Raw genomic sequence first — 23,231 nt, 5'->3', positions numbered from 1 at the left:
CATCCAGTCAACTGTCATTCACAGCAACCTTGTGTCAAGTTTCCAAGCATCTGTTGAGTTTGAACCGTCAACTTTATGGTTAGCAGTTCAGTGCAGACCCTACAGAGTCACACCAGGACTCCACAACAACCCTACAGGACAGAGTAAAACTGTTCTAAAAGGTTTCTATGGCTGTGATCTTTATGAACGCAGCAAGAGGGTTAGAACTTCTGACCTTTCAGGTAGCAGGTACGAATTTAACCACCATGCCACCAAGGCTCCTTTAACTGCTATCCCCAAACCCACCGCTGTCCAGTGAATTCTTCTGACTTACAGCAACTCTACAGTGACCCTGTGGTCCCAAGAAATAACTCAACTTTAATAAAAAGTCTTTTAGATAACCAGAAAAGGATGACTGTATTTTTGCAAAAATAATACATATTATAGGACTCTTTGCAAACCGTGGAGTCACCCTTGAGCTTTCCATTAATATGTGTTATATGCACAGGCACTTCTTATGCAAAAATAAAGAATATCATTCTGAAACTTACTATCTGTAATAAAAATCGATTTGATTTATAAAGCCGCAGAAAGGTGATTTTCCCAATTAGTATTATTTCCATTAATTTCACTTGAAAATAAAGCTGGTAGAGTCCAATTAAAAAAAAAAAATTATACTCACATAAAAGGACAAACTGACAAAAAGGCAAAACCCTAAGAGAAGATGATTGGCTCATTTTCCCCCCAGAAACAAAACAAAGAGATAATTAAACAATAGCCAAGTCAATAACTATACATGAATATATTAACAAGCAAGCAAAATAATACTGGTTCAAACAGCAGACTGACTCACAAAGGTCTTTTGGTTTCCAAAGTGCTTTTGAAATGAGAGAACAATATATTCTAAGCAAGAAAAATTAATACTAGGCCCAGAGAACAAGAAATGGAACAGGTAGCAGATAAGTTTTTAAGAAATCCTAGACAATTGAAAACAGTTAAGAGTGGACTTAGAGAAACACTACAGTAGCTCTAAACACCAGATGAAAGAAGCCCTCCCACAGAAACCAAGAAGAAAACTCTAAATTTACTATCAAGGTAATTAATTAAACCAAAAAAGCTGAGCTAGATCATCCCTACGCCAATAATATAGAGTACAAGGAGAGGCCAACCACCTGCCACCTTTGCCCTTAGGTTAAGAGTTGTAGGTCTCAGGTGCACATTAATTGCAGGTGCTGGAGACAGATATAAGCATTGGGAAATACCAGTAGATCCTATTTCAGAATTCAGAAAAGTCAGAGGTAGGAGAGAGAATGACAATGGCAAAGTGCAGAATATACACAGTATCCAACCTCTACTGAATTTCAGGGGTCCATTAAGTTGGCGATTCAAATCCACCCACCACTCTTTGGAACCCCTTCACAGGGTCGCTATGAATCGTAACCAACTCAATGGCACTTAACAAGTCTGCCCTATATGCCATGCTTTGTAGGACAGGCCTGATGGCATAATATGCCTATGCATGCACTGTTGCTGTTGTTAGGTTCTGTTGAGGCAGTTCCAACCCACAGCAATTCCGTGCAAAACAGAACCAAAGATAGCCCGTTGCTGCACCATCCTCACAACTGTTACACTTGAGCCCGTTGCTGTGGCACTGTACTCATTCAGCTCTTTGGGAGTTTTCCTCTTTTTCGCTGACCCTCCACTTTACCAAACATGATATCCTTTCTCCAAGGACCTGTCTGAAGAATAAGAGATGAAGTCTCGCCATTCTGGCTTCTAAGGATCATTCTGACTGTACTGCTTTCAACACAGGATTTGTTTGTTCTTCTGGCAGTGTATGGTACTTTAGTATTCCTCCAACACCATCACTCTAATGCATCAATTCTTCTTCGGTCTTCCTTATTCAGTGTCCAAACTTTCACATGCATATGAGGCTACTGAAAATACCATGGCTTGGGTCAGGTGCACCTCAGTCCTCAAACTGACATCTTTACTCTTTAACACTTTAAAATGATCTTATGCACCAGATTTGCCTAATCTAATTCATTTGGTTTCTTGCCTGCTGCTTACATGAGTGTCAACAGTTAACATATTCCTAACCTGATATTAACCCATTCAAGTAAATTATTTAAGCAACCCTACACAACTGCTAAGGAGCTCTGGTAGTGTAGTGGTTACAGATAGAGCTGTGAACCGCAAGGTCAGCAGTTCAAAACCACCAGCTGTTCTGTGGGAGAAGGATGAGGTTTTCTGCTCCTGTAAAGATTTACAGCCTAGGAAACACTATACAGGGTCATTGTGAGTTGGAACTGACTCCACAGCACATAACCACCAACCACCACCCAGCCAGCTGGGAGTCCTGGTGTGGCGCTGTGGGATACAGTGCTGGACCGCAAGGTCGGTTTGAACCACAAGGTTGGCATTTCACATTCACCAGACACTCCTTGGAAACCCCATACAAGGTCACTGGGAGTCAGAATCAACTCAATGGCATTTACTAACATCAACACCCAAGTGCTAACGGTAAAACCAAGAGCACCATTTACATGAATCAATCTAGTTCTCATGAGTATAAACCAACAACCTAGCATCATCAAACATCTGAAAACTTAAAATCATGGAAATAAACAAGATGAGCAACTATTAAAAAAGTGATAAAGCAGGAAGCAGGAGAGAATCTGACAAAATTTTCATTAGTGTCTAGAAACATTTAAAGGCTATTGTGTCCATAAAAGAACAGATTGCTATGACAATAAACAATTTTTTTGAAATTAAAAACTGACTGATGCAAAAAGTCAGTATATGACGAAGCAGTAAAACAGTCTTGTTAAAACTAACCTGGTGATCTGAAAAATGAACTCTGGAAATAGTGCACAATGTAGAGTAAGAGATAGAAAATAAGCAATAAAATGTTAAGAGACATAGAGGATAAACTCAGAAGTCCAAGGTTTCACAAATTGAAGTCTCAGAAGCAGAGATGCTACTGCCACGAAGAAGTAACTAAGGAAAAGCTCTAAGTCTTATAGAACAAAGGATACAATTTTCAAACAGGGGTCATGAAGCATTCTTCTGAAATTTCAGAACATAAATAATGAAGAAAGTAATAAATCTCCCAGATATCTAAAGCAAAGTCAAAAACATAAACAATAACATGGAAATTCTAAAACAGTAGGTTGTTTATACAGGAATAACACCAGAAAAGATGGCTGTGAATATGCAGAGAAGTGGGGGCCCAGACACTGAGTTCCTTAGGCTCAGCAGAAAAGTCTCTACTCTGTTCACACTGTGCTCCACCAGACTCCAAGGAGTCAGCAACAAACAATTAGCAGTGAGAGCAAAATAGATTGTTTGTTAGAAGAACTTAAGCCATCTATGCATTCCACATGAAAAATTACTCTAGGCAATATCCCAGCAAAATAAAAATGGAATATAAGAAAGCTGAGATGTAAAAACAAAAAGATGCTAAGAGTTAGAAATAAACTTGTTGTTTTTGTAAATGAAGATAGATTAGAACTTGAGTCATGAACATTCTTTTTTGAGCAACAGCGATTTAGTGAGAGATTCACAGTGCCTGTCACTTGTAAGCATCTGTAAAGACATAAATAATACTGATTTGAAGAACTATTTCCACCCTTGTTACTCACTTCAGACCCTCATCATCCATCACCTGGGCTATCTCAAGACCATCTTAAACTGGCATCACAGCTTCTATCTTTGTTCACTCTAGTTATCGCCTGGGCCTGGTGTGACACATCAGGTAAGGAACTGGACTGCTAACTACAAGGCTGGAATTTCAAACCCACCAGCTACTCCTCAGAAATCCTACATAGCACAGCTATGAATTAGAACTGATAACAACAATAACCACAGTTATGCCCTACTACATAGCAGACAGTTCATCTAAAATGTGAATCACATTGCTTCCTTTCTCAAAATCCTCCCACGACTTCCCATCAGACCATTAGGTCCTATCTGATTTGGCCCAACTGATCACTACTCCTTTTGAACTCTCTCCACTGGAGTTAGTTATTCCTGAACATGCTGTACTCATTTCTACTACAACACCACACCAGGACTATAAGTGATAGAGGGCAATGTCTTTGTCTTGTCCATGACTATATCCCACTGTCTACAATGCCTGACATGCCAATGGTGCTGTTAAAATTTACAGAATTAATTCTGAAACCTATCAATATTTTAGTCATACAAGGGTGTGGAGAGTCTAGAACCCTCTTACACTGTTAATGGGACTTTAAAATGGTACAACCAATGTAGAAAACAGTATGGAAATTTCTCTAAAAGTTTGGAATAGAAATACCGTATGAGCCAGCAACCCTCTACTTGGTATAGATACTCAAGAAATACGAGCCGTGACATGAATAGATCCATGCACACCCATGTTCACTGCAGCACTATTCACAATAGCACACAGTAGGAGACAGCCTACCTGCCCATCACTGGATGAATAGATTAACAAACTGTGGTACATACACACAATGGAAATACTAGAGAATAAAGATGAATCTGCAAAACACCTCATACTCTGGAAGAACCTGAGCTAAGTGGAATTAGTCAATAACAAAACGACAAATACTGTATGTGACCACTGCTATAAAAACCAAGAAAAGATTTAAAAGAAACAGTCTTTGATGGTTACCAAGGATGGGAAGGAAGGGAGAGTAATTTACTGGCTAGAAGGTTGTTGCATCGAGTAAGTTCCAACTAACTCATAGTGACCCTATACGGAGTACTCGAGGCTGTAAATCCTTGCAGGCCAGAGCATAAAGCCTGATGATACATGGTAATTTGAGTGAAGAGGAAGGTAATATACAAGACAAATGATGAAGGCAGGGGAAGACACAGGGAAGAGTGCAAGAGTTAAAAGGAATATAAGTCAATACTGTTATACATATATATATACACATATAATGATGTCCTGGTTGTGGTGCTGTGGGTTAATGTGCTTGACTGCAAAGTCTGTTTGAGCCACAAAGCTGCTGGCTCAAGCTCATCAGCAGTTCCTCAGAAACCCTATACAGGGTTACTACAGAACCGACTTGATGGCACTTAACAACGACATACATACATATAAATGAAACGAAGTATATGGAATAACAGTGATACACAGGTTGAGCAGGTGTGGATGGGAGACTGGGAGTCCACCCACAAATATATAAAGGTTTGACAGAGGATATATGCACATGGGTATTTTGCTATAAATGTATCTAAGAATGAAAACTTTGAGGGAATGAGTTGCTAGGTCTGGAGGCTGGAGACCATCGTCTGGGGGAACATAGTAGTCAGTTGGCATAACATAGCCCACAAAGACAATGTTCGACATCCTACTGCTATAAGCAGTGACTCACAGTAAGAGATTTAGAAAAATCCAAGACATTTTCTTTTCTTTTTAAATTTAAAAGACAGATCTTTATTCAGATTAGAATGTCTCTTACATTTGGAGGGATAGACTCCTTTGTCTGAGTCTTTTTTAGAAAAAACTTTTTATTGTGGTTTCAGTGAAAGTTTACAGAGTAAACTAGTTTTCTGTTCAATAAACGACTTATACACACCTTGTTTTATGACACTGATGACAGTCCTCACAATCCCCCCCTCCTCCCTGTGCTGTCCACTTCCACTCAGGCAGAGTTACTGTTAAATATGGCCTATAAATAAATAAAAATCAAAATAGTTCTCCCGCTAAAATCACGTCTAACTTACAGGGTTTGAAATCTTCTTTGCCGTTTCTGTGATGACATGTTCTAGAGGTTTCCAGATCTGAAATGCATAGCGACCTAAATCATAAAATGAATAAAAGAAAACATGTTTTCTATAACCAAAGCCACATCAACAACCTTGAGGTGAATACTAAGGTATTTACTAATCATTTATACAGGCTATTTTTCTAAGACTTATGATTTATTGAATGTACACAGGATTTCATCATCAGTGCTATTTTGTGTGTCAAGTTCTAGTACAGAATCGCTCAATTAGAAATTATGGATGCTTATGTGTAGTATCTAACATTTACACAATGTTTTACAACATAAGAGATGACTTTCTAGTACTTTTTCACAACTATTGATAAAGTCCCTTTACTTACAAAGATATTTATAATCTAAAATAATTATATCATGATATCACTTTGGTATAATGGGAAAATAAATATTGTTTAACATCTTTACAATATAGAATAGAAGGGATTATCAATGGAGTTATCTTTAAAGTAAAAATGAAACTACATAGGAAATATTTACCAAATAGCCTTCCTTACTCATTTCGCTCACACTCGCTACACATTAATTTTAGTGCTTTCTTCTCATAGATAGTGCAAGATTTAAAAATCCCCTGATTCTTGACAACTATGAATCAATAGCAAAATAGGTCCTAAATTGTTTTGGGAGCATAAAACATGAATGAAATTATATGATCTGGGTAACTGACCTTTTTGCACCTTAATCAGAATGTCTGCCTACTACAGAGTGATCATGAATGTCTCTTTTTCCAAAAGTCTTCCTAGAAAACTAGTACAGAACACTACAGATTTTAATTCAATTTCTAGCCATAAGCTTATTTGCAAATCAATTAAAATTTCTATTGTGAAAGCTGAACTACACAGATCTTTTACCTGCCTGATTATACTGTTACTCCTTTGCAAATGTCATGTATTAGAGTTAACAACAGGATCCCGGAAATAGGAAAAAGTGAAGTAACCAAAAAAGGATGAAATTAAAAACTCTTGAGATCCAAAACATTAATGAAGTAAAATTAAATGAAGCTGAGTCCTAACTGGCCCAAATCTTTTATCATATAAATGTATCCGTCATTTGGTTTTACAATAGTAAAAAATGTAGCTTTTCAATTACCTCAAATGTCTTCAATATTAAAATTAGGCAGTTAACTGACCTTCAGTCCCAGAGGGGAAAGAAGTAGAAGGCTAGAAGAAGTGACATCTTCAGGCTTAATTTAACCATAAAGCAGAAGGCCTAGGTCCAACAAGTCCACGTATACGTTCTCCTATATACTAGTATTGAATTGTTGTTGGTTCTGGAAGAATTCTGCCTTTTAATATTTGAATTTCTAATAGCTATGCCTCTACTGGAGTCCTGGTATGGTGCTGCAGGATAATGCACTGGACCGCAAGGTCAGTTTGAACCACAAGGTTGGCAGTTCAAACCCACTTGCCACTCTTCCAAAATCCTATACAGGGTCACCATGAGTCGGAACTAACTCAATGGCACTAACAACAATGATGTTTCTTCTATATTATCCTATAATAACTAAAACTAGAATTGTCTTATATTTAAGGACAAATTTATCAGAGTGTTTTTTTCTAGAAATGACAGTCTTGTTATGAATCTTCAGTCGGTTAACTATAGTTATTTAATGAGACACTATGACGGAAGATCAAGGAAATCTGAACCATTGACCGTCTTGATTTAAAAATTCTTATTGTTGAAAGTTCATTAAATAAAAATGTAAAACCAAGCAAATAAATAAAAATGGCTTTGCTGTTCCATTTCCTACTGGATCTTACTAAAAGCTATATAAACAGAATGGAATGGAACGCGGTAGTGGTGGCTATGTGCCATGGAGTCGGTTCCGATTCATAGAGACCCAGTATAGGGTTTCCGAGGCTGTACGTCTTTACGAGAGCGGAAAGCCTCATCTTTTTCTTGCTGAGCGGCTGGTAGATTCGAACTGCTGATCTTTATATTAGCAGCTAATCTTGTAATCTACTACGCTAGCAGAGCTCCTTGGAATGTAATATGTTGTTGTTGAGTGCGATCGTGTCAATTCTGACCCATAGCGACCCTGTATAGAGTTTCCAAGGAGCAGTTGGTGAGCTTGAACCACCAACCTTGCAGTTCAAACGACTTTGCAGTTTGACACATTAGCCCACTGCACCACACCAGTATAGCTCCACCTAAAAGAGATTCAATTAACCAGGTCAAATCCATGGAACTTAGAAACACAAATGGTAAAACAAAAACAAAATAAATCTTTCATAGGGAAATGCTCTCAGAGTATTATTTAATTGGGGAAAGCTATGTAATTGAAACAGGAGCCCTGGTAGCAGAGTAGATTATAAGCTGAACTGCTAACTGCCAATGGTTTGAATCTACCAGTCACTTCAAGAAGAATAAGAAGGCTTTCTGCTCCCAGACAGCCGCAGTAACCCTACACAGGGTCACTAGGAGTTGGATTTGACTCAGTGGCATACAACCATCACAATGTAATTTAAAACTATAAACTAATGCCCAAAACAGAAAACAGTTTTCCTTTGAATCTTTATAATTATGCTTTTGAAAAAGGTAATTAAGTCAGTGAAAGACAATCTCCTGGGTTTATCAAAGAAATTATCCAAAATGCGAAAAGATGAAGTACTAAATATAGAGAAAAGCTATGCTCATCAGAAAGGACAACTCAGAAAATGTATAGCCCCATCTGCAAGAAAAAATAAATATGGGAGAAAAAGCCTCAGATCATTTATATTGCTTCAATTACAGAGTTTCATATACTACACTATAACTCAAACTTAAAAAAAAAAAAAAAAAAAGTGCCAGGAAGATCAACTATGATTGGAACTAGTTTCCTAGCTTATCCATCATTAATTCTCTGCACTACAAACTTTATCCAGATTTTGCTTTACTGACAAATGTTCAGTGACTATAAATAGTAGAAAAAATGGTAATGCATAATGTCTTAAAACCAAAAACCTTAGCAAACTAAGGGTCTGCACATGAATCACCCTGAAAGCTATTTGGAAATGTTTCTCCTGCAACAGTTATTGATATGCATTATAGATTGAACTGTGTTCCCCAAATGTATGTGTTCTAAATCCTAACCTCTATGCCTGTAGTTATAATGCCATTTAGAAATGAGTTGTCTGTTAGATTAATTACAAAGGGTTAGGGTAGGGTGTGTCTTAATCTCTTTTGAGATACAAACAAGATTAAACATGCAAGCAAAAGAATCAGAGATGGAGAAAGATTGACGTTAAGCCACATGGAGACCTTCAAGGGACCAGGAAACAGAAGCTAAGGGGACAAGGACCTTCCTGAGAGCTGACACAGAGAGAAAGTCTTCCCTAGATCCAGCACGCTGAATTTGGACTTCTATCCTCCGAAAGCTGGACAGTGAATAAGGAAGACCGTAAAAGTCTTAACGCATTTGAGTTATGGTATTAGAGGAGGATATTGAAAAGTGCCATGGGCTGACAAAAGAACCAACAGATCTGTGTTGTAAGAAGCGCAACCAGAGTGCTCCTTGAGGGCCAAGATGGCCAAACTTCGGCTCTCATACTTCGGACGTATTGTCAGGAGGGATCAGTCACTGGAGAAGGATATCATGTTTGCTAAGGCGAAAGGTCAGAGAAAAAGAGGAAGACCCCCAGCGACATGGATTGGCAATATGGCAGCATCAATGGGTTCAAGTGTGTCAACAAGTGTGAGGTTGACCCAGGATCGGGCAGTGTTTTGTTCTGTTGTGCATAGGGTGGCTATGAGTCAGTACCGACTCGATGGCACCTAACAGCAACAACGATCCTAACTGTGAGAAAAGACATTTGTTTGTTAGAATACGCACTTGGGGCATTTCTGAGACAGCAGCACTAGATAACTAAGACAATTGTTTTTGTTGTTGTTAAGTGCCATCGAGTCAGGATCCGACTCATAGCGACCCAGTACAGGGTTTCCAACTAGCAGCTGGTGAGCTAGAACCACCGGCTTTAACAGCCCATGCCGACGTTGCAATTTACCGCATTAACCCGCAATCCCTATTTCTCTTACCTGCAAATGCGAAGGCTGCAACACCCAGTCCAACAGCTATCAAACTTCTTGCCTATAGAGGAAATAATGATTATCATTATAGCATTACATCCTGAGTTTTAAAGGCAAAACACTTTTAATAATGAGAATAGCCCACTCCACTCTGACTCACAGTGACTCTATATAGCGTTTCCGAGACTGTAAATCTTGACAGAAGCAGACTGTCCCATCATTTTCCCAAGAAGTAGCTGGTGTGTTTGAACCTCGACCTTGCAGTTAACAACTCATAGGCCACCCAACCCAACCCACTGCCATTGAGTTGATGACAACTCACAACAACCCCTACATACGGGGCTTCCGAGGATGCAAATCTTTACCGGAGCAGGAAGTCTCATTTTTCTCCAGTGAAGCAATGGTGGGTTCTCCCAACCTTGGAGTTAGCAGTCCAGTGCTTAGCCTACAGTACAGAGCTCCTAAAGCATCATTGTTAAATGCCACTGAGTCTGTTGTGACTCAGTGATCCTATATAGAATTTCCCAGAAAGTCTCATCTTTCTCTCACAATAAAGAGGATAAATTCTGTTAAATACTACATTTTCCTCAAGCTCTGATGTGAAGAAGAGAACTTCCAAAAAATCTGCAAGGTCAACGTTATTATATCTGTTATTCACTATATCAGTTAATTGTTAGTGAACAAAAAGAATTCTACAATTTCATTTAATTTATATATCTTTGACTTCATTCAAACTAGGAGCTTTTATATTATCTGCTACTAAAATGTTTTCTATAGTCCTCATATGGTGCTGTAAGATAAGAACTGGACTGCTAACTGCCAAATTGGCAGTTTAAACCCACCAGTTAATTCTTAAAAACCCTGTTGCTATGAGTCAGAACCAATGTGACAGCACTTAACAGTAAAATGATTCATTATAGACTATTCATAATTTGAGAATTCAATATTTTTATTATCTTGTTATGGTGTGATGCTTCAGGTTAATGTGCCAGACTGCAAGGTCGATTTGAACCACAAAGTCAGCGGTTCAAGCTCATCAGTCACTCCTTGAAAACCCTATACAGGGTAGCTATGAGACGGAACCGACTCAACAGCATTTAACAACAACAACAACAACAACAACAACATAAAGATAAAAGGAGCCCTGGTGGGCACTGGATTGCTAACCCCAAGGCTGGCAGTTTAAATACATTGGCCACTCCATGGAAGATAAGGCTTTCTGCTTTCAGTAAAGATCTGCAGCCTCAGCAACCCTATACAGGGTCACTAGGAGTCAGAATCGATTCGATGGCAATGAATTTAAAAATAAAAGGTATATATTTCCTCTTTAATATTTTATACCTGGTATGCTCCATAGCATCATCTATATTATATCCATATTTAATAAAGAAGTCAAACTTCCAAGCATCACTGAAAAGATATACAATTTATATGAGTTTTCAAGAGGGAGTTTAGTTTAAAGGTATGAGGGGTCGGGGAAGCAGAGTCTCCACTGAATAGTTTTCAACTTGTCTAGGTGGGTCTAGTAAAAAGAGATGGGGATAAGATTCTGATGATTTAAAACTGAGCTCTGGTAGCGTAGTGGTTACGAATCGGCTGCGAACCACAAGGTCAGCAGTTCGAAACTACCAGCTGTACTGCAGGAGAAAGATGAGGCTTTCTGCTCCCATAAAGATTTACAGTCTCGGAAACCCTGTACCCTTCGCTATGAGTCAGAACCGACTCCACGGCACATAACAACAACAACAACAATTGTTACCATGACTAACTGCGGTTGTCACAGCTGTAAAGGTAGAAGTTTTGTAACAAAAAGAGAGCAGTAGTTAACTTTACATTCCAGGAACAGAGGACCCTAGGACCATCGAGGGAGAAGAGCATGAGCGGTATGTGGGACCCTATCCAGAGAAGCAGCGACACCAGAGACAGAGGTAGAGATGAGGACAAGGAGAGAGGGAGCAGCTGAGGACTCTAGACTCATGGAAAGAGAAAGGCTGTGTGCTAGTGGCCAGGAGCAGGCTTGCATATAATTTTATTCTATTAGGTCAAAATTTTTAAGAGAGCCAAGAATTTATCATTCTGATAAAAAATTATTTAAAATTGGTTACATACTCTACATTATTCTATGTTTTCTCCTCAAACATCACAGGAAAATCGTTAAATCACAATAGAATAAGGTGTATGTAAAACACACCAATCGGTGTGCCCCAATCCCTGTTCTCCCTTTCTACTATGTTATTGCTGTTATTAGGTGTTGTCAAGTCAGTTCTGACTCAGAGTGACCTTATGCATAACAGAACGAAGCACTGCCCAGTCCTGCGCCATCCTCACAATCATCGTTACACTTGAGCCCATTGCATCTGCCACTGTGCCAATCCATCTCATTGAAGGGCTTCCTCTCTTTTACTGACTCTTTACTTCAAGTTCTGGTGTGACGCTGTAGCTAAAGCACTGTACTACAAGGTCAGCGGTTCATATCCACTATGCAGCGTTACTATGAGTCTAAACTGATTCCATGGCACTTAACAGCAACAACAACAACTTCCTTTTCCAGGGACTTAGTCTTCCTAATAGCGTATTACGAATCTCTCCATCCTCAAGTCTATGGAACATTCTAGCTAGACTTCTTCCAAGACAAATTGTTCATTCATCTGGAAGTCCATGGTATATTTAAAATTCTTTACCAACACCATACCTCAAAGGCATCAATTCTTCAGTCTTCCTTATTCACTGTCCAGCTTTCACATGCATATGGGGCAATTGAAAAGACCATGGATTAGTCAGGAGCATCTTAGCCCTAAAAGTGACATCTTTGCTTTAAAGAGGTCTTATGTAGCAGATTTACCCAACGCAATACATCCTTTAATTTCCTCACTGCTGCTTACATGGCTGTTGATTGTGGACACAAGTAAAATGAAATTCTTAACAGCATCATTTATCATGATGTTGCTTATTAGTCTGCTTGTGAAGATTTTTGTTTTCTTTACATTGAGGTATAATCCATACTGAAGGTTGTAGCCTTTGATCTTCATCAGTAAGTGCTTCAAATTCTCTTCACTTTTGACAAGCAAGGTTGTGTCATCTGAATATCACAGACTATTAATGAGTCTTCCTCCAATCCCAATACTGTGTTCTTCCTCATACAGTCCAGCTTCTTGAGTTATTTGCTTAACATACAGATTGAATAAGTATAGTAAAAGAATACCAGCCTGATACACACTTTTTTGATTTTTAAAATATACAAAATCACCTTGTTCTGAACAAAGGCTGCCTCTTGCAGGTCTATGTGCAGGAGCACAATGAACTGTTCTGGAATTCTCATTCTTCACCATGTTATCTATAATTTGATCCACACAGTCAATGCCTTTGAAAAGTGAGTAAAACATAGGTAAACGTCTTTCTGGTATTCTCTGCTTTCAGCCCAAATCCATCTGGCATCAGCAATGATACCCCTTGTTCTATATTCTCTTCTGAATCTGGCTTGGATTTTGGGCAGTTCCCTGTGGATATACTGCTGTTTTTGAATTGCTACAGAATTTAGTATTCCAAGTTTTGGACAGACATATATTTCCAATATACAGGTGTGGCTACATTAATATGTAGACATGATAACAGTAACTAGGGCTGACTTACAGAATATGAAAAGAGTGATGCGGGCAACTGCTAATAAACCCTTAAAGGGACAGCATGCACTCCAGTCATGCTGCCTGCTGGCTTGAATGCAGACATTACCCCGGGAACAGCCATCCTGGGTAAAGGAGGAGGACTAAAGAGACAAAGGAAACCTATGGCCCCAATGATCAGGAAGCTGCCTCTAGTTATGTGAGAAGTATAAAAAATAAAATAAATTCTATCTTCCCAAGTCAATATTAATTTTGGTTTTAAGTCACTTGCAGTCAAAACAAATTCTGCAGAATACAGAATTAAAGAAAGTTACTATAGACATGTTTTTGTCTGATTAGTGGTGATAGAGGTAAAGCCATAAGCTCCAGCAGAGATTTAAAAAGAACTGGGATAATCTCTAGTAGGAAATAGACTGGTGCAAATATCCAAAGATAGGAGTTGAGACTCAAGGGATGCTAAACCAAAAAGGCCTTTGGTTGTCAATCTTTGAATTCTAAAAGGGAATGAGCTCCCAGTCTTAGGAAATCAAAGGGACAGACCTTCCAGGTACAGCTCTCTGAGAGCTATCAGATCAGAAACCACAGTTGCCTAAGACGCTCTAACTTTAATATCCAAAATTTCTCTTTTGGGAGTCCCTGGGTGGTGCAAATCATTAACTGCCAACCAAAAGATTAGATGTTTAAGTTCACCCAGATATGTTTCAGAAAAACCTGGGACCTACTTTCAAAAAAACCTGCCACTGAAAACCTTATGGAGCACACACGGGGACACCATGACTTGGAATAAACAGGCACTAGTTTAGCTATTAAGGAGCTCTGGTAGCGTAGTGGTTATGAATTGGGCTGCGAACCTTAAGGTCAGCGGTTCGAAACTACTAGTCGCTCCGCGGGAGAAAGATGAGGCTTTCTACTCCCGTAAAGATTTACACCCTCGGAAACCCTGTACTGGGTCGCTATGGGTCGGACCCGACTCGATGGCACTTAACAACAACAACAATAACAAGTTTAGCTATTAGAAATCTAGAGAATGTTTATGTAGGCTTCTCCTCAGTTTCAGGTCTAAGACACACCTCTTCACCAGGCAATGACACGAGGGCAATTCCGTAAAGCAAGACTCATTTCTTGGCAGTGGAGGGAAAGCCTAAAGCTAGAGACCCAGAGAAACAAAACAATCTGCAAGGTTCCCTTCACACTGCCTGCCTTCATTATTCCAGGACAGAGGGTGGTTTACAGATGATGCTCTGTTCAGTTATGTGGATTTCTAACATTTTCTAGAACTTCCCTGGTGCTATATATCGTAAACTTTCTAAGTTAGAACTGTAACCTTATTTGGTCCCTCCCTGGGTGTGCAAACAGTTAAGCACTTGACTACTAGCCAAAAGGTTGCTGGTTTGTATCCACCCAGAGGCCTTGAAACACAGGTGATCTGCTTCCGGAAGGGCACAGTCTTTTTTTTTTTTTAAATGTTTTATTGTGAATTGTGTGATAGTCTACACGGGAGAAAATCAGCTTTACATTCATTCCATCATCCACCATTTCGTTGGCATAGTTATCATCCTGTCCATGCATCCTCACCCAACCAAGGGGTGTACCCTGTAAACCTGCACCCCCACCCCCACCATAGTCCTCAGCCCCTTTCCATCTCCTGATCCCGAGCCCCAGCCCCACCATCTCTGGACGTTGTCTTCTCTGCCTCCATCCCAGGCCTCACTGCCTCTCTGGGTAGGATTCTGCTCTTCGCTCGTCTCCATTGATGGTCCCAGGGTCCTCCGCTCCTAGACTGATAAATTAATCACTCCCCTCTTTGTTACAAAATGTCCATCTTTACATTTCCAACCCTGTCAACCAGTCCTGATAACAATTATTCACCACTGCATCACAAGAGACCCATCTCTATTTCGTTTCATCAGAAGGGCACAGTCTTGACCTTTTCCTCTGCACACACAGGGTCACCACGAGTCAAAATAGACTCAATGGAACATAGTATCAGTTCACCTTCAGGCTATTTCAGGAGTCCCTGGATGGTATAAAAGGTTAATACATCCATCTGCTAGTCAAAAGGTTGGAGGTTCAAGTCCACTCACAATTGCCTCAGAAGAAAGACCTCCAGATTGACTTCCTCCTCTGTTTTATATAGGAATTACATTTTCTTCCCTTAAGACTTGTTTTACACTGACTAGAAATGATCATCATTGCGTATTCAAATTCTATCTATTCTTAATGCTTCTGCCTGAATCTATGACAAAATGGAAGAAATCATTTGCAACACAGAAAATGAAAACATATACAAAATAGAATTCTTGCAAATCAATAAAAAAAATATGGGCACAAGACTAGGCCAGGGATTTCACAGAAAAAATAAATTAACTGACTAATAAATGGATGGAAAGGTACTAAAACTTTAACCAGGGAATACTAGCAATAAGAACTGCAAATGGAACGTAAATATCAGTATCAGATCAGAATAATATTAGAAAGATCTCTGGCCTTTATGGAATGTGTTCATTTTGTCTAGTGACACATCTCATGCGCCTGTACCACCTAGGCCAATTGGGAAGATAAAATGTGCACAGGAATTAGCACAGTGGCTTGGTACATGGCAAACAGTAAATATGAACTGTTTTCAATATTAATAAAAATAATTAGACACTACTGAGTATGTAATCCATACTGAAGGACATATTGTCAGGAGGGACCAGTCGCTGGAGAAGGATATCATGTTTGGTAGGGTGGAGGATCAGAGAAAAAGAGGAAGACCCCCAACGAGACGTATTAGCCAGGTGGTGGCTATGATGGACTCAAGTGTGGCAACAGTAGTGAGGTTGGCCCAGGATCAGGCAGTGTTTCCTTCCGCTGTGTATAAGGTCGCTATGTGTCAGTGCCGACTCGATGGTACCTAACAACAACAACTGAGTATGTTGTTGTTGTTATGTGCTATCGTGTCAGTTCTGACCCATAGGAGAAACCCTGTACAGGGTTTCCGAGGAGTGGCTAGTGAGCTAGAACCACCAACCTTGTAGTTCAAACCAACTTTGCAGTCCAGCGCATTAACCCATAGCGCCACACCGGGAGTCCACTGTTGAGTATAAATAGTATAAAAGAAACACCAGCAAAGTTCTGGTATAATGCTATAGAATAAGCACTGGACTGCAAAGCCAGTCTGAAGCACAAGGTCGGTAGCTCAAATTCACCAATTGGTCCTTGGAAACCCTATCCAGGGTTGCTATGAGTCAGAACTGGCTCGACTGCACCTAACAACCACCACCACGCTCATACCTCTGTAAATAATCCCGTCATTAAATTATCTTCAAATACACCATCTGACTGACACAAATATCACTCCACACCAGTCATTATACTGCACACAAAGACGTAGTCTGGTACAAGGCCAACTTGGTCCTAGACTGGAATCGCTAGGTAGCTACCATTGAGTTGTTTTAAACTCTTGACAACCTTATGAACAACATAAAGAAACCTTGTCCAGATCTGCATTACCCTCATGACCACAGGTATGTGTGAGTCAATACCCTTGCTGGCCCCCTATTTTACCAAGGATGGTGAGCTCCTCCAGCAACTGGTGCCTTCTGCTGATGTGTGCAAAGCAACTGAGTCAATGTTCTGTTGTCATCCACACGATTTTCACTGACTTTCTTTCTAGTCTGTCTTAGTTAGGAAGCTTCACAGAAACCTGTCTACCAAGCTGGGATTTGAAATAGTTTCCAACATCACAGCAACATGAAAGCCACCAGCCAAATTATGACAAACTAAGTCAACAGCAGTTGCTGTCAAGTTGATTCTGACTCATGACAGCCTAGACCAAGAGGGGCCTATATAAAAACAAGCCCCAAGTACATCTGAGAACCAGATGAGTCCCCAGTTTTTATTGTATGCTAATATCCTCCGGCTTTGGTCTCTCAAATATCTTTACTTTCAGCCTTATTCATAAGTTGTGGCTAGATATGTTCTGTCTCCTTTAGCCTTTTTTGGGTAGCCTTTTAAAATTGGGATGAAATCTATGGACCATGCCCCATGAAACACACAAATAATGTACACTGCAATTTTTGTGCATATTCTTTTAGGGGTTCATAGTTCAGAAGAGCTCATTTGTAAAAAGGTCATTTGCCTTTGACCTTTGAGGTCTCAGAGCACATCAGAAGACTTGCCACATATATTTCTTTTTTTTTTTCTTCATTCAACAATAAGAAAAATAAGACTAAGGTCAGAATTGACCTCTATCTCTAAAGAGGAACTTTATTTAAACACACACACACACACACACACACATAAAAAGGTCTAGCAAACTTGCAAAGTAGTAACAAAAACTACCCCAAATTAGGTAGATCACTGGAGCAAATAAAGGATGTTCAATAAATGGCTCAAAACTATGCAATTAACTCTCAATTAACTATTGGAAGGACAGTGTTACACAGCTACACAAAAATCCATTTCTTTATTAGAATTAAAATTCTTTCTTGGAAGTGGGTTATATGTAATTTACCTCTTTAATTATATTTTAATTTATTTGATCTTAAAATCAGGTTATATTTTTGAGCATAAATAATTGATAAGTTTTTTGGTGTAGCACTGTGGTTCAATGCACTGGCCTGCAATGCCAGTTTGAACCATGAGGTCAGAAGTTCAAGCTCACCAGCTGCTCCTCGAAAATCTGTCTCGAAGTCGAAACTGTCTTTAAGGCACTTAACAACAACAACAACAATTGATAAGTATATAAAAATATGGACTCCTGGTGTGACATTGTAGGATAAGTATTAGATTACAAACCACAATATTAATGGTTCAAGTCTGCCAGCTGCTCCTCAGAAGTGACTCAATTGCACTTAACAAGAACATATAAACACATTATTTGCAAAAACAATTTTTGATAAAGGAAAAAAGTATAAATTGCTACAATTTGATGAACTTGACCTTTACTTATGGCTGCAGTAGTTCAAAATACTAACTGAAAAGGAAGGAGTCTGCACATCAAGGGTCAATCCCATCCCCTCTGTCTACAGGGTTGATAGGGGCAGGCACCTTAGACTTCGGTTACTTAAAATGGGGGGATGTTGCTGTTGTTGTTGTTAAGTGCTGTGGAGTCGGTTAAGTGCAGTGAAGTCGAGGCTATAAATCTTTACGGGAGCAGAAAGCCTCATCTTTCTCCCGCGGAACCACTGGTAGTTTCGAACTGTTGGCCTTGTGGTTCACAGCCCGATTCGTAACCACTACGCTACCAGAGCTCCTTAAAATGGGGGATAGGGGGAGGAAAAAGGCACGAAGTGACTGGCTTACAATATTTCAAGAGGGAGTTTAGTTTCAGAGTGTGTGGGGGAAGATAGAGTCTCTACTGAATACTTTTCATCTTGTCTAGACGGTTCTGGTGAAAGGAGATAGGGTAAGATTCTTATGATTCAATAGTGAGTAACTGTTATGACCAATTCCAATAGTCACAACTGTAAAGGTAGAAATTTTGTATTATAAGGGGGAGTAGTTAATCTAACATTCCAAGAACAGAGGACCCTAGGACCATTGAGGGAAAAGACCACAAGCGGAATGTGGGATCCTATCCAGAGAAACAGCGACACCAGAGATGGAGGCAGAGATAAGGACATGGAGAGAGGGAGCAGCTGAGGACTCTAGACTCATAGGAAGAGAAAGGCTGTGGGCCGTGGCAACTAGGTGGCAGGCTTACAGAATGTGCCTTTTGGTTGTTTAAATGATTATGTATTCCTGAGTATTTTTGTGTACATCACCCCCAACCCCCCAAACACACACAAAAAAAACAGGCAATAGAAGCAAATACTGTTGAATGATGATGTATAGAAGAGATTGCAATCATTACAATGAAATAAATGATGAGTATAAAACCTATGTTCTCCCATGTAAACTATCACTCAATTCACAATAAAAACTTAATATATTTATACATATTTACAATTTACATTCAATATAAAATATGAAAAAGTATCATTTATCCAGCACAGTCATTTGTATGCTGACATAAAGATAAAATTGCCTCCATCAAAGTTTCCAGTGGAAACACTAAGACTATTAAATCTATAATCAAGTTATAATTTACCTCAACTAATCCAGAATAAGAATAGGATGTTTCCTAGAGATAAAAACAAAACATTTATCTACTACCTAACAGTACTTTATTCCTGACATATATGTTGTTGCTCTTGTTGACAACTATTAAGTCAGTTTTAACTTATAACGATCCTATATAAGGTTTTCGAGGAGATGCTGATAACATTGAACCTTTGACCTTGTGGTTAGCAGTACACTGCTTATCCAAAGTGCCACACGGACACAGATGCTATATTTTGTTGTTGTTAAGTGCCGTCGAGTCGGTTCCGACCCATAGCGACCCTGAACAGGGTTTCTGAGGCTGTAAATCTTTACAGGAGCAGAAAGCCTCATCTTTCTCCCGCGGAGCAGCTGGTAGTTTCGAACTGCTGATCTTGTGGTTTGCAGCCCGATTCGTAACCACTACACTACCAGAGCTATGTAGAGTTCTTAAAAAAAAAAAACCAATAACTTCTCCTCTTGCCCCAACCAATTTGAAATCACTCACACAAGAAAAAGTTGTTATTCCAAATGTGGAGTTCTTGTGTGGCGGAGCTGATTAATGGACTTAGCCGCTAACCAAAAGGTTGGAGGTTCGAGTCCAATCAGAGGCACCTCTGAAGAAAGGCCTGGAGAGCTACTTCTGAAAAATCAGTATGGACAATATAGTCCTATTCTAACACACAGCAAATCACAATGAGTTGGAATAGACTCATCAGCAACTGGCAGTTCCAAATGTAGAAAATAGGAAGTAAGAGAAGAAAACTCAGCCTGATATCCAAGCAAATAGTTCACACAAAACTCTTGACTATATCTTGTATGACCTTAATTTCTAAAAGTAAAATAAAATCTATAATATACTGGGGCTTTTCTAAAAATCCCAAAGTTCATTTAGCACAACCACATAGATATCAGAGAATTCCAGTAATATCTTCTCTATCGTATTACTGTTACAAACAGTTGCATATGCTTTATCACTATGCTATTTCATATTTACTTAAATTTTAGTACCATATCCTTGAGCTAAGAATATTTACTTTTATATATACAACAATATCATATTTGACGTAATGGTAAGCATGAAGATGTACTTCAATTATTACTCTAAATGTTTTTTAATCAACGGTGTTTTAAAATTAAATTACCAATAACAGAAAAAACAATTTAAGAACAAAAGGGTGAATCAGGCATTGTGTAAGGACCAGAAAGAACAGTCATTAGGTAGTAAAAGGTTACATGTCTACACCTGCTCATGCTACTAGAAAGACGTCATAGTGCTTCTGTACATTTACAGACACACTAGAGAAATGTTGCTGATTCTCTGGGTCGATCAGGAAAATGCAAATCGGTGCTGAAAATATACGAGAAAATTTGATTTAAAAATTAAAATGGGAAAGGTATGTATGAATCTGTAGTCTAGTCTAGGCTAAAACTGCCACAGCTGTCATACACCCACTGCCAATGAGTGGATGAGTGGATTCTGACGCACACTGACGCTATGTGACAGGACAGAACTGCTCCTGTTTCCAAGGCTGTAAATCTTTCGAGTGAAGAACGTCTCCTCTCTCCTCTGGTGGGTCTCAATCATCCACCTTGTGGTTAGCAGTCCAGTGCCTATACTACAGCTCCACTAGGGCACCATTTAGAAGACTGCAGGTGGTAAACACAGAAGCCACAGGAGGAGTATGTGTGTGTGTCTGTGTATTTCTTTGTAGCCTTTTAAACAAATGTCCACAAGGTTGCTTTGGGCAAATCGTAGTTTTGAAACATTTTCTTTGAAGATTCAGATGTAGTATCTGGTTTAGAAAGCTAGTGACATTTTCCACAAAAGAAAAAAAAAAAAAAAAAAGATCTAACTAAATTCTGAGAGATAGATACCAATTGCTACACAAAATTAGGCTAGCACATATCTCTACTTAACCAAGATACTCTATTGTTGTTGTTGTTAAGTGCCGTTGAGTAGGTCCTGACTCATAGCAACCTTGTATAGGGTTTCTGAGGAGCAGCTGGTGAGCTTGAACTGCCGACCTTGTGGTTCAAACTGACTTTGCAGTCTAGCACATTAACCCACAGCACCACACCAGGACTCATAACCACTGTTACCACCACACACACACACACACACACACACTCTCCAAACCCACCGCCATCGAGTCAGTTCCAACTCATAGGGCGCTTATGCAAGGTTTCCAAGGCTATAAATCTTTATGGGAGCAAAAAACACCATCCTCTTTCTCCTGCAAAACAACTGGTGGGTTTGATTGGCTGACCACATGGTTGTCAGTACAACATGGAACCCACAACACCACCAGGGCTCCTCCTGTACCATCATTGTTGTTGTGAAGTGCCGTCGAGTAGGTTCCAACAATAAGTGACCCTGTATAGGGTTTCAGAGGAGCAACTGGTGGGTTTGAACTTCCTTTCTTGCAGTTAACAGTTCAGTGTTTATTCAACAGCATCATACAGGAGCCCACCATAGGATTGTATCACCACCACATTATGAAAAACAACCAACACACCATGTGAGCACTCAGCAGACATTCCAAGTACTCCATTCTGAAATCTTCACTCTTACTCCATTAGACTTCTCTCTGCTCATTCCTCCAGGGAAATTCTTACCATAAATAGTTTAAAGATTACCTTCTCAGTGAGGCTTCGTGCCCACTTCCTCACACAAACAACATTCTTGAGTGTTCTCACAGTATTTGGAAAATCTCTCCTGGTGTGGTACCATAGGATAGGCAATAGAACTGCTAACCTCAAGGTTGGCAGTTCAAACCCACCAGTCGCTCCTCAGAAACCCTATACAAGAACATTATGGGTTGGAACCGACTCAACAGCATTAACCAACAACTCCATTATAATACATAGCATAGTCTTTAATGTGGTTTACCAGTTTCAAATGCCTTCTAGAATGTGAATGTTGACACTGAATTTTACCTGAATCATTTGATACTAGAAAACAGTGATGGTTAAGGAAAACCCTTCCCCACTTGTGTGTTCAAGAAGGAAATAACTACCTTTCTACATGATTTACATAAGACTCACAGATTGCCCCTTGTTTACCTGTGACACGGCCAGAGGCAGACCTTCCAAATCCCCGTTCCTGCCTTCTAACTGAGCAAGAGATGATCAACCAGAAACACAGTGCAAGTAACCTGGCAGCTCCCCCCCTCCCCAGGTCCCTGCACTGAGCCCAGAGGGTCCCTTCTGACTGTGAAGTTCATCTGTTTGACTGGTGGGTGATGTCACCAGCTCGACGACTTCTCTACACCTGGGGTTTTGGATCCTTGTTTATATACCGGAGCCCTGGTGGCACAGTGGGGTAAGCATTGGGCTGCTACCCACAAGGTTTGTTGTTCAAACACACAATCCTTCCGAGAGAACAGGTTTGGCTGTCTACTCCCATAAAGATTTACAGTCTCGGAAACTCTTCGGAGCTTTCCTACTCTATCCTTGACAGAGGTAGTTATGTCAGAATCTACTTGATGGCTGTGGATTTGGATTTTTAGGTTTGATTTATGTACTCTCAGACACTAAAAAGAAAAAAAAAACACATTTTCTCCTCTTTTAAGAGCCCTGCATTGCCAGAATCTTCTTCCTACTGTCATAATCTCCTTCCCCCTACTAGAATAGACCCCTTTCCTTTCTGAATAAAGCCACTACATAGCAAAGCGTCAGGGGTTTTTTTGTTTTGGTTTGGTTTTTACATGAGCTTCTGGAGGCAGGAACTATGCTTTCCTTTCTGTGTATCTCCAAAATCTAGCAAAGTACATGGTATAGAATA

At 39.6% G+C, this 23,231-nt stretch overlaps 1 protein-coding gene across 1 annotated transcript in view; it reads right to left on the bottom strand.

Annotated features, from left to right (window-relative positions):
* Positions 1-23,231, bottom strand: part of DNAJC15 (DnaJ (Hsp40) homolog, subfamily C, member 15) — a 95,725-nt gene that overhangs the window by 49,814 nt on the left and 22,680 nt on the right. Inside the window, exons 2-3 of the mRNA XM_006837612.1 lie at positions 9,768-9,819; positions 5,698-5,771 (exon numbers count right to left, since the gene is read on the bottom strand). Coding sequence (XP_006837675.1) covers positions 5,698-5,771; positions 9,768-9,819 — 126 coding nt within the window. The remainder of the gene's footprint in view (positions 1-5,697; positions 5,772-9,767; positions 9,820-23,231) is intronic.

This window comes from Chrysochloris asiatica, unplaced genomic scaffold, assembly GCF_000296735.1.
Source record: "Chrysochloris asiatica unplaced genomic scaffold, ChrAsi1.0 scaffold00022, whole genome shotgun sequence".
Lineage (NCBI taxonomy): Eukaryota > Metazoa > Chordata > Mammalia > Afrosoricida > Chrysochloridae > Chrysochloris > Chrysochloris asiatica.
The sequence above is the reverse complement of the archived record's forward strand: the minus strand, read 5'-3'. Positions and strand labels throughout refer to the sequence as shown.